The 21,983-nt window shown below is 40.3% G+C and overlaps 1 protein-coding gene across 1 annotated transcript in view; it reads left to right on the forward strand.

Annotated features, from left to right (window-relative positions):
* ADGRD1 (adhesion G protein-coupled receptor D1) overlaps nt 1-21,983 on the forward strand; it is a 140,756-nt gene that overhangs the window by 13,894 nt on the left and 104,879 nt on the right. The window contains exons 5-13 of the mRNA XM_032706168.1: nt 1,565-1,744; nt 2,925-3,179; nt 4,985-5,049; nt 5,857-6,012; nt 8,504-8,563; nt 9,753-9,870; nt 10,874-10,984; nt 12,710-12,785; nt 16,148-16,289. Of these exons, the coding sequence (XP_032562059.1) occupies nt 1,565-1,744; nt 2,925-3,179; nt 4,985-5,049; nt 5,857-6,012; nt 8,504-8,563; nt 9,753-9,870; nt 10,874-10,984; nt 12,710-12,785; nt 16,148-16,289 (1,163 nt within the window). The remainder of the gene's footprint in view (nt 1-1,564; nt 1,745-2,924; nt 3,180-4,984; nt 5,050-5,856; nt 6,013-8,503; nt 8,564-9,752; nt 9,871-10,873; nt 10,985-12,709; nt 12,786-16,147; nt 16,290-21,983) is intronic.

Here is a 21,983-nt window from a genome sequence, read left to right on the forward strand (position 1 = left end):
CAAAGGAGGTGCTGACAAGCCAGAGTGAGTCTGGCAGATGAGTCTGGTAGGACATGGGAGGGGAGGCTGAAGCATTTCCTTGCACTGTGAGGAAATGTGGATTCTAAGGGCTGCCTCCACCTACCTGATGAGTGGTTACAGAAGCAGATGGAGCCAAAAAATCTTGGAGATGCACAGTGAAAATGTGCCAGGCAACCCAAGCATATCTTAGCCCAGGAAATGCTGATTAGATCCAAGGAAAAAAAATTCTCCCTGATGTGAGTGGCCAAGCATCGGGGTGGTTTACACAGAGAGAGGCATCCAGGGTGATGTTAAAGTCCCAGCTGAGCTCTGAGCAACAAGATCTACCTCGGAAATTGGGCCTGCTTTGAGCAGGCAGTTTAGATAAGGTGATCTTCAGGGTCATTGCCTTGTTAATTCACTGTGATCCCCGGAGGCAAAACCTCTTCCACTTCTGTGCTTAGAAACTTTTCTTCAGCCTACTCTGAACTCAGATTGTACTGTTAGCACTTTGCACTGTGAATTCTGAGGTGAACATTTTTAGGAGCTGTTTAGTCAAGCCATTTTCTTTGTATTTGACTGCAGAACCTCTCCAGTAGAGCCAGGAGAACTTTTGCAGTGCGAGGGAGGTCTGATTGCTGCTTGTGTTTCAGTTAAGCCTTTTGAGGTGACCTTTAATAAAGAAACCACTGTCTTCTGGAAATCATATTTCCTAAGGTGTAATCTGAAGAGCCTCCTCCATTTTACAGTTCAGTAGTAAAATTTACTGTGAATCAAACAGCATTATTTGTGGACAAAGCTAATCACATGTGGACTTGCAGGACTGCACTTGCATTTGAGCAGAATTCTTTTATTTTTGTGTAGGTGGGGACATCAGAATTTTTTTCTGTGGCTCTGCATGTGTAGCTCTTCCACTCTTTTACACTGGTTCTTTGCTTTCAGGAGTTATTGGAGCACTGAAGTATGAAAACACATGTAATAGCATGCTTAAAGAATTAAAGTGTGGTTAGCAACGAGTGCTACTCAATAAGTGAGGGCAGCCAGGCAGTGCATCAGTAGCCTGGGAATGGTCAATGCACTAATTCTGGCTGTGATGGTGTTGGGTGAACACCAAAACAAATGTAGGTGTTGGATATGGTGGAGGATATTGGGATATGAGAGCAACGGGTGTTCTGGAATAAGTGAAGATCACAGGGGGAAAGGGGAATCATCACAGGAGGGTGGGAGGGGTAAAAAGAATAGAGAGACAAGGCAAAGGGAAGCAAAACTCTGGGAGAAAGAGACTTGTGATCAAAAACCTTTGGCTTTAACTGACAGAAGCTGCTCAGGACACTGATTCTTGCAGTGTCCTGTGTGTGCACATGTGATGCAAAACAGGGAGAGATGTTTATTTGGCTTAAACTGTTAGAGCATTGTTGATTTTAAAAACCCTGTCCTTGTTTATGCTAGCAGATGATCTGGCCTCAAAAGCATTCCCACTGGCTGTATTCTACATATTGGAAATTTTTAATTGCACTCTTTTTTTTTTTTTTTATTGAAGTCTCCTCTCACTTGTTTTTATCAGGAGTAACATTTTCCTTTTTCTGGAAGACTCAAGACCAACAGGCCAAGTTTCTCCCTGCCTCTGGTGGACGGGTAATTTCCAGTGGTTTCAAGATCTGTTCAAATGAAGGTGAAGGCTCAGTGGAATTTTACACCCGTGGGAATGCAATGATGAAGTGGAAAGCAAGCTTTAGCCCACCAGGTACAGTTTATAATTTAAAAAAACCCCTGTAATTTCTTTGTTACTTTTTGCTCTATCCTTGCAGACAGAGGTAGTGGTAAGAGCACAACATCAGGAAAGAGAAGTAGATGTATAAAAATAGCTACAGATCTCTGTGCTTGAGAATTCTCTTGAGGAGGGGAGAGAGAGATAAAGCACAAACTGAAAAAGTGATGTTTTATTGTAGAACATTTGCCATTCGGTAACAGGCCTTGGATCCAACTTCCAGTTGTTTCTGAAGTGGAGTTACTATTACATCATAGATTAATGCATGTTTAGATGGAAACATGAGTAAAAATGCTGGTTAATCCCTGTCAGTTCTCAGTATATTCCAAAACTGGTGGGCTGTCTCTGCTGCCGTCCTAATTAAGACTTTATTTGGTAAGTATCTAACTGGGTGTTTAGTGCTTTCATAATTTTGTTATCTGTTGAGTGTCAAGTTTTCTATGCCATGCCATAGTATTAATAAACATTCTGGTCTATCACATATCTTACTGCTTCTATCTAAACTGTGTATTGTAATACCTAGTGACTGGAACAAATTCTGGTCTTTCTGATCATGCTACTGACATTCAATAATATTTTTTTGCCCTAATTTGACTACCTGTGCATTGTTAAAATAGGGCTTTCTAACCTCATAGTAGCAGAGTTTTGTAGTTTAATGGATCAGTTTAGAAATCTTATTTTAAGAGAAAAACTGCTAAATGGTAAGAATAATTCGCCCTTTGTGGTTTATCCAATCCAAGTGGAAATTAATATTATGTTTTCTAACTCTCAAGCATAACAAAGAAACTGTGACAGCTTTTAATTAGTCTGTTTGCTTGTTCTCCAGTTCTTGCAGCCTTTATGCTGTTCTTGCTGAGCTGAGTTTTGAGACAGTATTGAAGAGACCTCAAATCTTGGCCAATAATACTCAACAGCTGTAATTTATGGAGCTGCAGTGAGCCCAAGTTCAGACAAAAGCTAGCAGGCATTCTGCCAAAGCATGGGCTTCCCCATGGGTATAAAGATTAATATACACAGCCTCAGCATTCCATAAGTCACTCTTAGCTCTTCCTATGCAGCTCCACACCATTGCAAGAGTCAGCAAAACCACCCTGAACGGGAAAAGCTCCAAATGGGATTGATCATGGCTTTTGCTGTGACTTTTAATGTCCCACAGGTCCTTATTGGACTCACATTCTCTTCACTTGGAAATCAAGAGAAGGGCTGAAAGTCTATGTCAATGGAACCCTGAACACAACTGATCCAGATGGGAAAGTGTTCTATGATTATGGAGACCCCAGTGCCAATCTCCTGACGGGGACAGAGGGGGAGCAGAGCAAGCGCTACGTGAACGGGGCCTTCGATGAGTTCATCATCTGGGAAAGGGCCCTGACCCCCCGGGAGGTGGAGCAGTACTTCACAGCTGCTATTGGTGAGTGTCTGCACGGTTAGAGCTCATCATTTCTAAAGGTGCTGACATGCCTGTGCAGGGTTTGCATTTGTTTTACGTCTCTCAGCTACTCAGCACAACTTTTAGAGGCGCAAAATGTCAGCTCTGAATGTCACCGGGACACTCGGCTGCCTTTGGATGTGCAGCCTTTTCCTCTGGGGTTCCTTTACCTGAAGGGATAAAGACTTACTAACTGCTTGGGAACTAAAGAAAAGAGATCAGCTGAAATGTAATAGAAAAAGAGATCAGCTGAAATGTAATAGAAATGGCAAAGAATCAGGCTTAGAACAAAGACAAAGTCTGGTCAGTAAATCCTGTCAGTGGTTCTATGGCTCCTTATAATAAACCTTTCACTACAAGAAGGGCTGTTGCGATTAAGTGTGAGCAGCAATTAGAAAGCTTCATCTTGGGAATAAAGCTATGGGGCCACTGGAACATTTGGCTTTGCTGGAAGTTTCCCTGCCTTCGTTTATCTTACCAGGTTTCTGAGAGCTAAAGCAGTTACACCCATAACTCATGTGCTTTTAAACCCATGGGAACCATTTTCATAACACAGAACTTCTGATGCATGCCTGGAAATGAGAATGTGCTTGTTTGTGACTTCAAAGTTCGATTGTGCCAATCAAATATATACAAAATGTGTTTTATAAAAAATAAAGCATAAAGTGGTTTATGCAGAATTGATGTCACTGAAAAAGAAAACCTTCCACCTGGTATATAATGAAGCAATTTTTTTGATTTGCCACACAAATAGTAGGAACTTCACTCAAGTATTTTATATTGAAGCCTTTTTGTTTAAAAAGTGATTCCTCTGAAAGTCTTCAGAACTTCTGATTGTGAGACTATTCATTTGGTAGTCATTTGATACGGGAAATAGCTTTAAAAACTTTTAAAAAAATTTATAATGCTCTAGTCATGTTGGAAAAAATGCTTTTGTATTTGGCTGCTGTATCTTTCACAACAACTGAGGGTTACTACAACACCATCCAACTCAAAGCTACCATAAATCAGACTCTTTGATTAATGGAACTCAAGAAGAATGTTACGGTGCTGAACTCACGAGCGGCAGATTTTCAGATTGCCCTGATTCATCTATATGTGTGCCCTGTCTCACTGTCACAGAACTATGGCTTCTGTAAATACAAAGGGAACTCTCTTTCTTTAACCCCTTGAATCCTTGTAAACTCGCAGCAACCACCCTCGGCTCCCCCATTCTCCCATCTTCACTCCAATAAATAACCAAGGCACCGTGGAAAGCCCTTTCCACAAAAGCAAATCCTGCTCAGGGCTTAAGTTTTCACTCCTCCCCTCTATATTTTGGTTTGGAAAGAGTCTTACTGGGGCTCAAAACATCTGGTTGCTGGACATTGGTGTTTGTAGCTCTCTTTTGAAACCCTGCAGAGAGAGTTGGGGCTTCTGAGCCTCTTGGGGAAGAGCTGTTGGACAAGATGGATTCTGTACACTTGCCCTTTTTTAAATTAAATTATAACACTTGAAATTCCTGTTTGCAAACGAAGATTTGAGTATTTAAGATTTAGACTGCTGCAGTGCTTATCCATACTAAGATGAGGAAATAAAACTGATGAGAGATTCAGAAAATTAAGTGTCTTAAACAAGCATGTGTAGCTGCAATAATGAAAATAAGTAAAATCTACAGAACAGCAAATCTGTTGCTTCCAGGTAGAACTGATTCAGCCTGCAGTGGGAATATATATATATATAAATATGTATATTATATTTAAATGTCAGATTTGTTAATGCTCTCTTTTGTGTTTGGATTTCCCCAGGTGTGCAAGTTTTGCTTTCTTCCACAATTCCGTGGTCTCTGATGACAACCACTACAAAACCTGTGGTAGGACAGTCCTCCTAACTCTTTTCTGTAATGTCAGAATGTGCATATATTGCATACAGACATGTCTCACTTCATAATTTGCATTAATGGCACTTAATACCCCAATTATATATACTTTTGGATATGCATAGGGAGAATTTTTAGCCACTAGGGAAAGATGGAAGTACTACATAAAGGAAGACAGATGAAAGAAATTAACTGTTAAATAAAATATTTTTTATATTAAAAAAAAAGGGGAAAAAGTATTCTTTGGAGGTGTAGGACATGAAAAATCATTTTGATAATTTTTCCTTTTGTTTCTTTTAAAATTAGAAAAAAAAATCCCACCGTGATAACAAAACTGGTTTTCATTTGTTTAGTGAAAGTGCAATGAAAAAGATGAAAATAAAATCAATTTCTCATATGGAGAATAGATACAATTAGCTGTAATCAATTAACTGTAATGAGCCCATGTGCAATTAGCTGTTGCAGCGTATTGTCACGTTCTTGCTTTCTGCAGTATCAGAGTTCTGTTGGTTCTTGTTCAGTGATGCTTTCAGGAAACCCTGGCAGAGAGCAATGGCTAATGAAAAAATTAACCTTTGAATATTCTGGTTATTCTATCATCCATCCATCTATCTATCTATCTGTCTGTCTGTCCATCTATCCATCTTATCTATCTGTGTGCTTTCCTTTTCCCTTGGCTCCTGTAGCCTCCTGTGTGTGACCACAGCAGCCTGCTGTGCCTTGAGCTCCCTTTTTGGGCTAAACCCATAAATCCTGCTGCCCATATGGGATAACCTGTGCTGAGTTGTGCCTCTGCTGTAGCTCTCCACCAACGCCTACCGACCCATCATCACCAACCTCACCCAGGAGAGAGGGAATTTCCGCTCCCCCGACACCGCGCTCGGGTACCTGGAGAACGTGTCCTTCAGCCTGCCCAACGAATCCCTGTCACAAGACACTGCTCTGAGCCTCACAGAGGTAAGTGTCTCTCACTTACCTGCCTGTGTGTGCAGCCAGGTGGCACTGAAGTTTCTCCAGAACCTGGAAATATCGAACGTGGTTTTGAAAGTTTTTGCTTGTTGCAGAAAATACGTATGAAAAAAGCAGTAGCTGCTTTAGGGGGTAGCAGAAGGTGAGCTTCAACCAGAGAGGATGGTTTAGAGATCTCATTGATTCTTGGAGATATTATTTTGTGCCTTTGGATCTCTCACTATGAGACATTTTGCTGCTGGAGCATGTCCAGGGGATGACAGAGCTGGGGAAGGGTCTGGAGCACAGATCTGGTGAGGAGCAGCTGAGGGAGCTGGGGGGACTCAGCCTGGAGAAAAGAAGGCTTATTGCTCTCTAAAATTCCCTGACAGGAGGTTGTAGCCAGCTGGGAGTTATCTCTTCTCCAAGCAATAGGACAAGAGGAAATGGCCTCAAGTTGCGCCAGGGAGGTTCAGATTGGATATTAGGGAAAATTCCTTCACTGAAAGGGTTGTCAAGCCCTAAAACAGACTGTCCAGGGAAGCGGGAGTCACCATCCCTGGAGATGTTTAAAAGGTGTGTAGATGTGGCATTTGAGGACATGGCTCAGTGGTGGGCTTGTCAGTGCTGAGTTACTGGTTGGACTTTCCCAACCAGTAACTTAAAGGTCTTTCCCAACCTAAGTAATTTAAGCTAATCCACAGAGAGAAAAAAGAAGGTGGCATTTTCTGCAGTCCGAGCTGAGACTACGGGATCATGTTCTGCTAACATAAAGTTAGCCTGCTGTAAAATGATGGGCATCTAATTCCCTGATTTCAGCAGACTAGAAAGCTATTGTTACAGTAATCAGCTCTGGCCCCGCTGGTGATTGTTCCTTTAAGCCCGCGGGTAATACCAGGGTGACGAGGATGCTTTACTCAGACAAACAAAATAAATAAATGCTTCTGCAAACGACCGGGACAGCAATTGATAGGTCGGGTTAAAAACTTGGCGTTTGCAAACTGTAAAGCTCGGATTTCACGGATCACAGTTTAATATGTAGCAAAACCCCTTCTTTAAAGCTCTAATACGTTGTTTCCTTTGTTTTACTGAAAATTTGTGTAGGCTCTAAACACAAATGGAACATGGCCCCGCCAGACACCAATACCTGTTTCCCATATTGTTCCAGTTGCTCTTTGGTTGCTCATTCATGCTGTCTGATGCTGCTTTGTCTGCCATGAAAGTGATTTGCAGACAGAAATGTGGGACATGATTATCTTTAGCGAAGCTATTTTGGGAAATAAGCACAAGAGAGTCCTGATCATACATCCCGACTCTGTCATTTGTCTGATTGATGGTTGGGCTTTTTATTGTCTGCAGCTAATTCCCTGAAAGGCAGGCACTGAGCATGCATGGGATTTTCTGTGGAGTTCTCTCTGTCCTCATTGTTGTACGCCTCACAGCACAAGGAAATTTGATTTAAGTGATACGCAATAAACTTTCTGATTACTGACACGCATCTATAATGAATGGCTTCTGACAGATCTGGTTTGTGTTTTGCTGTGTCATGTCTCCCACACTTCACAGTGGAACTTCTATATTCAGTTATTCTATAAAGACATCTTAATAGATAAGTTTAAGCAGGAGCTGTGGGGTTTTCTCTTTTAATTTTCAGTGCCGTTTTCTGTGCTTCCTTTCCTCCTTCTCTTTGTGGATATTGGCAAGGCTCCTTACGACTGTGACTATATTGTGCTGAGCACTTGATTGGTGCCCACTGTGGCAGCTCTAGACCCCAAAACCAAACTTTAAGTGCAAAAGTTAAGCAGCTAATAAATTGTACAAAGTGAGGGGAAATTTATCTAGTGCTGTGGAAAAATGTAGTCATTTAAGACCAAAAGAGGCCTACAGGAAAGATGGAGAGGGACCCTTCATCAGGAACTGTAGTGACAGGACAAGGGGGAATGGCCTCAAACTGAAGGAGAGTAGGTTTAGATTGGATATTAGGAAGAAATTCTCCCCTGGGAGGGTGGTGAGGCCCTGGCACAGGTTGCCCAGAGGAGCTGTGGATGCTCCATCCCCAGAAGTGTCCAAGGCTGGGCTGGACAGGGCTTGGAGCAACCTGGGATAGTGGAAACTTTCCCATGGAAGCGGGGCTGGAACAAGATGATTTTTAATGTCCCTTCCAACCCAAATCATTCCATGATTCTATTGATGTCATATGAGTTTAGACAAAATGGGAGAATAAGTTCACTTTAGTGTTCAGTTCCCAACAAGTTCCCTGAGTGTCAGCTCAGCTGTGGTGTTGCTTTTAATAAATAAATTATTACTTTAAAATGTCACCATGCAGAACATGGTGAGAGTGCTGGCAGGTAGAGATGGATCTGTGACTTGAATGGCAGTGGGCTTGTCATGTTGGCATAAACCTAAGACAAATCCTAGCAGAGATCTGCCTTGGATCCTTTGTCAGGAGATGTAACTGATTAATAAATAATCAAATAATGGAGTTTTATCTATCTTTTAGGCATTTTTAAAAGCTATTGAAGACTTTATGTTGTTGCCCAACCTGATTGATGGACCACAGGTAAGACAAATGGACTCAGATTTGTAGATTGCTTTGGTTGCATAAATTCACATGGATGGTAATGGAACTGGTTGTCTCTATCATTATGTTTGTTAAGGCTTTTTTGGCACTGTGACTTACTTATTTTCTTATCTGTCACTTCCATATTTGCAGGGATACACAGGGAAAAAATTATGTAATTCTCTTTATAATATGTTCTTGAGGCTTAAAATAAAGGAACTTTATCTGCTGCTGTTTCCACATATTTCAAGTTGAATGAAACAAAACTGTACTTATAAAATAATATACATTGTCACTAAAGTAAGTGTTTAACCACTCCTCTTTTAGCACTGACCTTTGATATTTAAAGGTTTATATTTTTTGGTAGATTGATGCTTTTCAATGCACATGAAATATGTGGTGGTGCTTACCTGTTTTGTGATCTGAAGCTTTGAGAGAGATTAGACCTGATATGGGGAAAAATGACCTCTATCAATGTTCTTTCTTTTCTAGTCTACCTATTATTGTGCCAAGGAATACCTGCAGGGTGAATCCAGGAGTTTCCTGAGATTTTTACCTGAGTCTTAAGAAAGCACAGATTGCAGAATAGAGAGCTTTTAAACTGAGAGAAGGAAAGGCTAAAGCAAATCAAGGTCTCATTGAAGTCTAAAATGCTTTTAAGACAAAAAGATGTCTAATTGATTTAATTCTTAACCTGAAATCCTTGATCATCTCTGGTGTAAATGGATTTCAGATAAAACTGAAACATGCATTAACTCTGAGATTTTATGGATCAGGTTTCAACCTGTGGAGTTAAAGTAGCTTTATGCTTTAAAGGAGCATTTTAATAAGATGAAACTGTAGTTTCTCATCCTGTGTTCCAACACAGATCTGATACCGATCTTTAAGTATTGTCAAAAAAATTCTTCACAGTTCTTGGCCTCATTCTGCTGAATCCTCAGTATAATTGACTGTCAAATGCTGGCGGGAGCAAGAGTCACGTGGAGACATTCCATAAAACATAGTATTTTATGTAGTTGGGCTCTGGGTGGCATCAGTTTGTGTAACACTTTACCCACCAGACATGGAAAAGGCCACGTTTGGCTGGGGCAGTCGAATGATGAGTCAGGCAGGGATTTAACCTGACGTAGTTTTGTGCTGTGAATGGCAGTTCCTCTGCTGCAGAACCTTCTCTTCCTTCCCCTCTCAGATAGCTCACGTGTTTGGCAGTTTGATCCAGACCGTGGACACCGTCATGTCTCACGTCACGCGCAACCTGGACGGGGACTCCTCTCCCTCGACTATCGAGGGCACGTCGCCTGTGGCAGGTGGGATTTAGCAGGGACACTCTCTCTGTGGGATTGAGCAGGGACATTCCCTCTGGTGGGATTGAGCAGGGACATTCCCTCTGGTGGGATTGAGCAGGGACATTCCCTCTGCTGGGATTTAGCAGGGATGTTCCATCTGGGCTGCCTGGGTGTCCCAAATGCTTCCGTGCTTGCAGCCCCTCCTCTGCCAACACGGAGGAGGGAGTCAAATTGGGTGATTTTCTCTCCTGAATGCAAACCAGAGCTTCAGTTGTAGAAAGATGAGTGTGCAGTCAGTCCAGAGGTAATCGGCTCTGACTGTGCTTGAACTCCCTCGAGGTTATGTGGGGAGGAACTCAGAATATGAATTATATGTGGAGAATCTGGTAATACCATGCTAATAGAGTTAAAGGACCTAGAGCTTTTATGCAGCACTTCGAAGTCGCAGATGTCTGGGTGCTACAAAACCCTAATTTTTGCAAGAGGCTGAAAATAATAGGAATAGTTTTGACCTTTTTGCAGAATTTTATTTTACTGCTCTTTAGCATCCTAGCACCCTCATTTCATCTGCATCTTTGGATGCTACAGGTATCAAAGGTAATTTATTTCTTCTGGCATTCTGCTGTGCCTTCAGGGGTAAATAACCTGAGCAGTCCCCAGTACCATTAATCACTGTATGTGCTCTCTTGGACATTGGGATTCTCAAATGGAGGACTGAAATAATGCCTTCAAATGTCACTGGAAGAGGGCTATTAATCTGTTTTGCTTGCCCTGGTAAGCTCAGTGTTTGAGGCTGGGTGAAGTGATCCATGGTATATTAACAGTGCACGTAGCACCTTTTCTGTCATAAAGGAGTCAGATATAAAAGGCAATTTTATACTTGGGGAATTTACTATATTTTCTGCAAACATATGGGGTTTTAAATTCAAGACTTGCAACAGCTATTAGGGAAGTCTAGTTAAACAGTCAAGTAGGTTGTAGAGGCTATTGATTTTATGATATTTTTGTTTGGGTTATCACACAGATTACACTGTGCTCAAAATGCATCCTCAGACTCTGAATTTGTCCCACTATCGATTTCCATCTCGAGGGCAGAGTTATATTTCCATTCCCAGTGAAGCTTTCCATGAAAAAGGTAAGAAAAAGATCAAAGGGAGGAGTGGAGTCATGTACACAGAGCATCAAAAAATGGTTTTGCTTGAAAACAAGTTTTGGTTCACTTTATTTTTCCAAGTAACTGATTTGATCCCTCTTGGTTGTACTGGCTCTGAGGAAGCAGCAGTTGTCCTGTCATACCAATGAATGATTAATATGGCAGAGTTTTCATATTACTTGAATTAATGTTGAATAATAGAGCCGGGCCACAGAGACTGAAGCCATTTAATTTTGACACATTTTTGTATTAGAGAAGCCTTAATCTCGTAAATTTGTTTTAATCATCTGAACTGGTTATTTTCAAGAAATTCCAGGTTGTCAGATTAGGTATTGCTTATCCCTTCACGCAAAATTGCTCTTTTGTGTAAAATTAAACGATAAAATGGCAGGTTTAAGCAATAGCAGCTACAGAAACAAAATGAAGATATAGGCTGCAGTCATGACAAAAAGGCAGCACTCAGAAATCCATACCTAAGCCAACATTTTAATAATCTCAAAAGCAAGGTATGGCAAAAAACTACAGCTTTATTCAAGACTCTAAAATAACTATTTGAAGTTAATTACCTGTGTTTTACTCAGGGATTGAGGGAACTTATTTACAAAAGTGTCTACCCCCAACCTCAAATCTTTGAAAGTCTGACTTATGTGCCCTAAATTCCAACACACAGAATTTGCTCACCCACAGACCTTTCTGCAGTCACCTCTGTTGAAGGATGGTCAGTCCCTTTTCACAAAGTGCAAAGTTAGCTGAAAATAACCTGCAAAGAGAAATTCTCTAATAATTACTGAACTGTCTGCCTGATTTGTGATGACAGCTTTGTTGCTTTGCACTGGCAGGGGCTCTGGCTGGACACTGCAAGTGCTCTGAGGTTTGAGCAACTATAATTGTAAACCAACTTGTAAGGCCAAAACCAGCATATGAGAGGACTTTTTTCCTTTCCCACTCATAAAATTTCTCACCATGCAGATTTCTTTTTTTTCTTCAGAACGTTGTCATACTTCATATCCTGAAATTATCCAGTGCATTAAATGTTTTATTCTTTTTCCACCTAAAGCTCGCTTCTGAGAAATTTCAGCCCTCAGGCCACACTTCTACACTGCCCAGATGAGCCAAGTTAAAAAAATCTGTTATTGCACCTTAAACAGTTGACGCTATAAATACTTGGAACCCAGCAAAAGGGGTAGTAAAAGACATCTGCGTGGTTCACTCTTAGAAAATACACATCTGTCTCTTCACTCAGATGCTGGAGAGCCCAAAAATACTGGAATGTGGGCAGAAAACAGAAAACCAGCGTCGGAACTGGTTGCCTGTGTTTGAGTTTCACAAGCTGCCAGTTCGTGTAGGTGGTGGTGAAGTGGCCTTGAGGTTACAGAGACACAAACTCTGGTGTGTCCTGTGACCCTTTCTGGTGCTGTGTGTGGGATTTATAAGTGACAATTGATTACTTCAGCAGCTTAGTTTGGAAGTGGGGTTGTGCAGGGCAGGCTTCCTCCTATTTTAATTTGATATCCATCTCTCGTGCTGCACGATGTGTCCAAGATTTTCCACTTACTTAAGAGAACAATCAGAGCTCTGCTAAAGCAAAGATATGAAGGTGAACATAAATCAAGGCTCTTAATTAACATGGAGCTTCAAGCCTAGGAGAGAATTGCCTCTTGCTTAGAACTGTTGCTCTGAGGAATAACTCCTGTTCCCTTTCCACAGCTTGGATTACCATTGTCGGCCTCCTTTACCATGACATGCATTATTTCTTTCACAATATCAACCCTATGGATACCAAGTAAGTATCTCAGACCCCTCATGTTTTATTTGTTTATTACCTCAGTGATATACCTTTATAACAGTCAGGTCGTTATCAGCTGTAAATAAACAAGCCATAATCCTGATTCTGCAATGCTGAGGACATGTAGTCATTAACTAGAGAAAGATTAAAGTTTACATTAGATGTTTTAGTTTACATCGCAATAAAATAGATTCCCGCGGCGACGTGTTTGTCTTTCTTCGTCTTCTCCTTCCATTCGTCTGATGTGGTACTAGAAAAATCATAATTTTAATCTGCCTCGTAAAAGAAAATTACGTCTTCTCTCGTGACACGTATAAAGATAAAGCTTGCACTTAAATGAAACAAATAAGAAAACAAAATCTGAATCCTAATCCTAGAAACCCGCAAGTTAATTTTACAACAGGAGACCAGGCAATGCTTTAAAGGCCCTTTGTTTTATGTACTCCATCAGGGAAATCATTAGCAGATAAGATAAAGTAAATGCAGAGTTGTATAAACTCCCTGCAGTACAGTTCCCCAGGGGATTTTGCAAGGCCATTCATGTAAATCATTACACTTTCCTTTCAGGCAAGTGGATGACTCTGTGTTTCCCTTTGGTTTTCCCTGGGGTACAGAGAGCAGTTTACACTTGTAGTCTTTTCCAATCTGTGACTTTTTTGCCGTGTTGTTTCTGACAGCAGGAAAGATGCAGCACCTCAGCTCTCCTCAATGTCAAGAGTTGCCTTCCTTTCCTGACAAGGGAGTTTACGGTCCTGACGAGGGATTTCTTTCGTGAACTTCAGGGCAAAGAATCTTGGCTTGACTGATCCAGACTGGATCACAATCCACATTGATCACCCTGAGATAATAGCACAGCTATTATTAAATAGCATTTCTAAATCCATAGCAAGCTGTGCTGTTGGTTGCCCTGCTCTCTCAAACAGAAGGACACTCAGCAGGTGGCTGCCAGGGAACCGTGTCGTTAATGTGCAATATTTCATACTGACATGAAGAAATAGAGGCAATAATTTATGAGGGCTTTTTGTTTTTCAGACGGGAGGATCAATGCAATTTCTTAAGATAATAAGCTAATAAGATAATAATAATCTCAATTTTTCAAAGGGAGAAAGAGACTGAGTATGGTCCTGACGTAGGTCAAAGTTTAGCAAGCACAATATGATTAAAGATGCTGCATGGCAAAGCACTGTGTTGTAGTATATTGTCATATATCCTGGGGCTTTGACATAGCAAAATAAAACAGTTGTGTCATATTTTTGGACATTCTCTGAAATTTGTGCAATAGGACAACATTCCTGTTCCCCTGAGTTGTGTGTGTTTTAAGCACTCTTTTAGAGAAGGAAGGATCTGGCCCCGTCACAATGTTAAATGGAAGCACAAAGACACGGGAGAAGAAATGTTTTCTAGATTTCTATAATTAATTCAAAGTACTTGAGCTGCTTGCAGTGTGTAATGCGCTACAAAATCACGTCTATAAAATTGTAGGTGCAGGTCTGTCCAAAACAGCATCTAAAAAGGTAATAATAACACAGGGAGTTCTAGCTTAGTGATTTTTCCTCTCTGGAATCAAACCCCAGGTATCGAAAAAATGCTTTAAAAATAAGCATGCACTTCTGCTGGCCTTTCTTTTTTTGTGCTCTGCTATTATAACTTTTTTGCTTACTTTTCAGTAGAATAACAACTTTTTCACAGAGTAGTTTGTTTTAAAGACTTCTTTAAATGTTCCTTCTAGCACTGGGCTACTTGAACACCTGTAATTTGAACCCTGTCCATTTTCTTCTTAGGGGCATTTTTTTTTTTTTCTTTTGTGGTGGAAAACCAAACCCAAAACTCTTGGAGCTTTTGTGCTGTACACACAGATGAATTCTATTTTCAGACCACATAAATAGCAGTTTCTAAGGGGAGTAACTTTTGATTCTTTATAAAAAAAATAAAATTGAAACACAGCAATACTTTGAGCCCAGTTCTGCTCACGTACAGGTTGTGTAAATCTGCCATCTCACATCCAGGGCTATGGTGAAGAAAGGCTTGTGCATGCACAGAAACACTATTTTCTGCTTGTGATGCAGATTTTTTTCACACTTCAAAATTCACCAAGCTCTCTGAAATTAAAACACCAGACAAAGGGTGTGGAAAAAACATCCTTCCTCTTAATCTGTGCAGGAGAAATCTCGAAATGTCAGATAAAGGCTTGAACATTATTAGTCCTTCTCTAAACTTAAACTTTTCATACCAGAGGAGGCAAATTCTACCCTCAGATGAACAAATTCCGTTCACGTGCTGGTTACTGGGAGCAGAAGTGATCTCTGATACTGATGGATTTTTTAAGGTCAGAAGGAAAGGTTGGTGCTGGGGGCTGTGCTGAATGAGTTCTGTTCCATTTGACCCTGCCAAGGAACTCAGGGTGGTTATTTCAATGTCTGACACGACTTTTTCTCATTTCCTGAAAGCAAAATAAGAAAGCATCGCAAACAGGTGGCAAATGTAAATAAAGTGGCTTTTAATGTGCTTTGCAAGCCAGCTCTTTGCAGTGGTGGGCTGTGTTTGCAAGGCCATGGTGGTGGTGGTTAATTTGCTTTGGCTCATATTTCTCATAGTCAATACCATTCTTTCACATACTTTAAAGGTAGATGACAGAGAGCATTTTACTCCTGTACAGTTTGTTACTGGTAGGGTAAAAGAATTTTACCCTGCAGCCAAATGGATCTCAGTTACACCTAAATGTGCAGAAATGCCAAAGTCATAAGTTTTAGCTGAAAGCAGAAATAAAAGGGTCCTTATGTAATGCAAAATTACTTCAGACTAAAAATAAACGTATTACCTGGACAAATCAGATATTTAGGCAAGTTCAGTTGTTTGTGTTGTGACCTGACTTATTCTCTAACAAACCTAACTGGACATAATCAATTTTCCAAAGTAAAGCTGTAAATTACTTCTAAACATATTCCTGTGTATATATTTGTATGCATTATATGTGTGTGTCTTACACACTGGTGTGTGTCTTTAGTCAGCCTGAAACCCCTCACAAGTTTCTTCCTCTCAGGTTGCTTTCCTGAGAGTGTTTTTAGATTCCTTCATAGGATTCTCCCTAATTATCTAAAGCACTTTGAGCAAGGCTGAAAGCAAGAGAGGAGTGAAGGGGTACTTATGATACCAATTCTCCAGGTGTTCAAAGCTGTCCCCTACACTTTGTTCCCCATACTATGACTTCTAGTCCTGTAGGACCTGTAGGATCTCACTCCCCTACAGAAATTAACTGGCTTGAATGGAAAAAGGAGGTCCTGTGTTCCTTTGTTGTGGGTGTTGTGGATGAACTAAAAAAAAGTTGTTCCTCTTCTTTAATATATTTGCTTCTTCCCAAGGATTGCTGAAGCTGCCGCCTACAAAGGTTATATGATCTCAGCAACCAGTTATCTCATCTCTATCAAAGTGGAACCTCTACCCAAGTTGTCCCACAATCTGTCAGGATCTCCTCTCATCACCATCCAGCTCACCCACAAATTGGTAAGTGAAATGGAAACTACCAGTTTAGGTCACAAAACTGTTCAAAACTTTGGTGCCCGTGGTGACTTCTTTGTATTTCTCTCATAATTTTCGTGGGCATTTTTTGTAGCAGTTGAGGTGGTGTTTGTGGCTACAATATGATGTTTTTCCAACCACTGTGAGTCCTGTTTCCATCACTGCAAAAGGCTGATTAGTGTTGAAGAGGTGAAGTGACAAGTACAGCTTCAGGCCTTTTTGTGTGTGCTGCTCTAAAGGTGTGTTTGTGCTGCCTGCAACACAGTGGGATAAATTGCTTTTTTCTCATTAGAATGGCCAAACCCAATGCACTCATGGTTTTTGCTTTTGCTCTTAATCCACACTGAGATAACTGAGGGTTTTTGAATGAATAAACCCAGAGAAGGAACTCCTCCAAGGCCAGGTAGAAGTATGATGGGCAGAGAATCTGCTGGGTAGGAGTGGAGCAGGTTCAGGTCTGAACTGCCCTTTCCAGAGAGCAGAGCTTTCTGAACCTGAGAAATAAGAGCCAAAAAATATGAGAATCTGAGCAAACTTGGAGAAAAATTTGAATAAAACTGCTGAGTTTCAGTAAGGTGTTTCAGTTTCCCCAAATCAGCACATTCCAGTAGGAAACTGGAATAATAGCTGGGTTGGTTTGCTCTTGGAAAAAGAGGTGTCTCTTTGTCTTGTCAGTGGAATGGAGAAGAGTGGAGTTCAAATTGGCAAGAGGAATGCAGCATCTCTGACCCACTTACAGCATTGAATGGAAATGCAAAGGAAATATTTCAATTCTTAAATGTTTCCTAGAAAATGTTCTTCTAAGTGCTGTATCATGTTTTTCTTTCAATGACTGTTTTCAAGCCAGTTTACCTTCTTGCTGTTGGCCTTCTGATGAAGATGGTATAAGCTACAGGAAGGAAATGAAAAATCCCCAAGGGATGGGAGTGAAGTGTGTTGTTTTGCTGACAGTTTTTTGCAAATTGCACTTTGCTTTATTTATCCAGGCACCTCCTCATGGTGTGGTGATGATGATTTACTAGGAGGCTGTTAAACAAACCCGTGGGTTTTTAATTTTCACTGTTAAGATGGCTTGGATCATGGTATACAGATAGAAATGCTGTCTGTTCAGGTGTGACTTGGGGTTGGTTTCTGGCATTTTTTGTGTGTGTGTATGTGGGTTTTGTTGTTGTTGTTGTTGGGGTTTTTTTTAGTGTTATTATTTTTTTTGTTATTATTTATTTTTTTAAATCCTCACAGAAGTTGGAGAAACATCCTATTCCAATAGCATTGAAAAAGTAGCTCAACACTGTTTGAAGTCAGTCATGGAAATACATTTATATTTAGAGTTCTGAGAATTTCAAGGGAGGAAGTATTTCTAAATGTGCAGAGAGCATGATCTTGAATTCTGCCCAATAAGCTGTGCTGGGATAATGACTGTGTTAGATGTTGCTCTTGGGCACAAAGCCCTGGAAGGGGATGGGGAAGGCACAGCAGGTTCACCCTCTGAAAGATGGGGAACTCTTCACCTGCTGATTCACTGCCTGCAGCAACAATCTGCTGCTGGGTTTTACATCTTATTAACTGCACAGACCTGTAAGTTTGGCTGAAGCTCAAGAGATGCAAGAGATACTTTCTCCACGAGTAGGGTTAGAAAAGTCACAGTCTCATTGTTTCTTTTTTTTCCCCTCAACAATCTGTGGACTTCAATTAGAAGCTGGTCCCACGTTGGACTACATAATCATTTTCCCAGTGTTTTTGAAAGCAAAATTAAATGTAGGGGTGGGAGGTATTTTATGTGCTTGTTTCAGAACCTTATTTCAGTGTTACCTGATGGTGAAGCACTTTGTTGGTCTCCTAACTGAATTTCTAAACTTCCTTTTAAAATTTCAAATGCTAAAAACTCTCAAGCACCAAAACGTTCTGAAATCACCAAATATGTTCAATCAGAAAATCTCTTTTGACGTCATAAAATATTTTATTTAAATGGTGGTTTGCTGTATTTAATATCTATTGATTTCCCAGTGAAGGAATGTAATTAATCATTGGAATAGCTGTTTAAAAAGAGAGCCTGGCATACAAGTTTATAAAGAGTATCAATAAAGCTATGAAATCTGGGCAATGGGAACACATCTAGTGATCTATTCTGCTTTTTTTGTGAATTTGCTTAAAAAAAGGGCATTAACCAGTGAGGAATATGCCTCTGGGTATCTTATGTGTGGATTCTAAATTCTCTGAGTAATCTTTAGAAACAAAGTTATAGTGTAGGTAGAAATACATGGAATATTTGTCCATGGGGAAGAGGTGTAGTAAGGAGTTGAGCAGAATGTGTGCAGCTCTGCTGAAATGGGATATACGTTGAATTTGATAGGAAAACTGCTTTCTTGCCTCTGACACCCGTGGCTTTGAGAATATAATTTCTCTTCTGGCTTTTAATTAATGAGGAATTTTAATATTAAGGAATGGATGAGTAGATTATTCCAGTTATGTGGGAGTGTGGCAGCAGTGGGTTAAATCTGTTCTCCTTTACTGTGTCTCCAATGAATTCCATGGAATAACTTTGAACGATATAAATTTAGACAATTTACTTATGAATTTACTTAAGCAAATTACTTAAGCAAATTTACAGAAGTCAATTCAAGGGAATTGACTTAAGCAGATTGGGAAATGACTCCATGTCTCTGGAAGCTTTCATATGATCCCAGCACAGATCCTTTCTTTCCCACTGCATATGATTTCACTCTGGAGTGGTTTCATTTGGCTGAGCATGATCCCTCATGAAATAAAAATCGAATTTAAAATGTAAAAGCAATTCTGGCTGCCAAATCACTGTGTTAGGTGTGTGCTTTAAAGAGTAGCAGTCAAGCTGTTTATCTAAGTTTATGATTGAATAGTGTGATTAAACTGAGAGCATAAAATCTGGCTTACAAACCTGCTTTATCCATTAAAATACTGCAGTAAGGGGAGAGACATTTGAATGTTTGTTCCACATAATCTTCTCAGTTTAACAGAGGAAAGTGCAATAAGAAAAAAAATGAAAAATGCCAAGTGCAAACAAACAGTTTTTCTTTATTAATTTTTAAGTTTGAGTGTGACTTTTTAATTCTTTTTCTTCTAATATGTATAGGAAAAACGCCAATCATTTAGCAACAGGGGGAAAAAAAGTGGGAATAAAATAAACCATGTCTATTTTAGGAAGTAGTTACAAAGAAAATGTCTGTGAACTGAATATCACCTCTTGAAACAAAACTTCACAGAGCATTTGTCATTCCACAGCTCAACCCATGGTTAGTTAAATCTCCTCCTAAACAAGGATTCTCTGGGTTTCTCTGAAATTATCTGCATTTCTTACATAGCTCTTGGGAGCTCGTGAGATGATGAAGTTTCTTGTTTTGAAACATGAGGTGATGCAAACTGAGGCTCCTGCCTAATCAATTGGGTAAGAATACGGGGAATATTTATAAATGACACATTAACACTTCCTTTTCCAGAGAGCACCATGGGGCAGAGGGTACTGAGGGGGACAGGCTGGAGGCTAAACTGGAGCACAGGAGCTGAGAAGCCACCTCATAGTTAATACACAGGCTGTTAATTTATGTGCTCAAGGACCAGGGAGACCAAACTGCAGACTCACCTCCATCAGAAAAGGACATCGGTAATTACAGCCATTAGGCCTTGATGTTCAGACTCACAGCTCCATTCTCACGGGACCAGTATTGCTGGTTGACTTTCTCTCTACCAGCAGAGCAGGCAGAAAATTTTCTGGTCGAGCTTCCATTAGTGGAAAATGGTTTTATGTCTTAAAATGGAATTTTTCATGATTCAGGATGAATTTTTCATGATTCAGGATGAATAAGTCATCACATTATTTTTTTCACGAGATTAAAATACCACTTGTTTAAATCCTTCTTATGAAGAAAAGACTCCCTGTGGATAGGATAGATATGTATGTTTTATTACTTATAGTGTTTTAATCACCACTATTCTGACAACGCTTTATTTTGTTGCAAAGTCCCCAAAACCACTTTTGCTGTTACTCTTTCTCTTATATTATGAAACTATTAACAGCTTGAGAAAGATTGTTTTGCAAGAAGTTTTCATCATCAAGGATTTAGAGTTAACTTCTTTGCATGAGAATTTAAAGTGATTAGGTGTTTTATTCTTTCTGCCAGTCTGAGGAAAATTTATCCACTCTCCCTACCCACAGTGTCTGATTTATGGCACAGTGACATAGCTGGGGGTGAAAAGCAATTCTCACTTTCCTTCTCTGTAGATAGGACACAGCTTTTCCTGTGATATTTGGGCATCATCAAGGGCCTTTTTTCTTGAGACTTTTTACATGTGGAAGAATTACTTTAATGAGTCTTTTTAATGACTGTCCCTTCCTTTCCACTGCTCAGGGGGGCAAGAGGAAGAGGAGAGAGAACCAGCAGTACTTTGTGACACTGTATAGACACAGATCTGTTGTCACCATGCCGAGCTGTTTTATTAAAAGTAGGATTCTAAATCTCATTGAATATTTCACGCTGCTGATTCAATATTTGTCCCAAGGCAGCCTTGTAGGTCAGCACACACCTGTGCAGAGAGAGGGGAGGGCTTGCTGTCTGTGTACATATTGTTTTCTTTCCAGAGCTTATGTGAAAAACTATCAAAGGCTGTAATTCAAGAAAATCAAGTTCACTGGTGGTATTGACTGTAATTGCAGGACATTCAGTGTGAACACTGAATATATATATTTCTCTTTGTCAGCAAAACTTTGTCTGAATTAAGTCCTCGAAGAGACAGAAGTTGATACACTAAGTAACAATAGTTAGTTGTTATTCAGGAACATCTCAGTGACACAGACATGTTTTTAACTGATTTAAAAAGTGATGATGTTCTGCTCTTCAGCAGCTTGGATGAACTACTGTCTCCAGCAAAAAAAAAATAACAGAAATCAACTCACACCTTCAGTGGATGGGGGAGGATATGAAGACTGATGGTAGTTTGTAGCTGGAGACAGCTTAGTCTTGACCTGTCCAGATGTTTTGTAATGAGGCAACAGTACATTTTGTAAAATGATTATCTGAAAAAAAAAAAAATTCTGTTTCCAGCAAGATGTTTTTCGTAGCAGGAGCAACCAGAGAAGAATTAACATTTCACTTGTGTGATCCAAGAAATTACAGCACAGGGTAGAAATTCAGAAGAGATGAATGTCAAGGCTGAAATACAACACAACACGCTCTGGAAAAAGTCAGAGGAGGCGACAGAGGAAGAAATGGTGTCAAACTGCACCAATATTTTGTAAAATCCATATGGTTATGTAGCACAGACCTTGACTTTTGACCATGCTGAAGTCACTTTTTGATTCTCTGGGGACAAAGTAGCTACAAATTCTTGTGTTTCCTGACAAGGCAGCTGACTGTCTCCCAGCTCATAGAAACAGCAACTTGATATAAATCCAGGCCTGCTTGGTGCAGAGAGGGCAAAGAACTGCCTCAGGTGATGAGAGAGAAGGGGAGCAGTCACACCCTGCATGGAGCAGCAGAGCTCCCTGCTCTGGTGATCCCTCGCTGTTGACTGGCACTGGAGAGAAAATTGCTTTACATCTAGAAGAAAACTTTCTGTACTCTACTTTCAAACCAAGCAGTTTTCTCCAGGGGTTTGTTTTCTCTTTCCTCTTTGCAGAAGGGGGACATGTGCAGCTGCAGTTTTGGAGGG

The sequence above is a fragment of the Chiroxiphia lanceolata genome, chromosome 18 (genome assembly GCF_009829145.1).
Source record: "Chiroxiphia lanceolata isolate bChiLan1 chromosome 18, bChiLan1.pri, whole genome shotgun sequence".
Classification (NCBI taxonomy): Eukaryota; Metazoa; Chordata; class Aves; order Passeriformes; family Pipridae; genus Chiroxiphia; species Chiroxiphia lanceolata.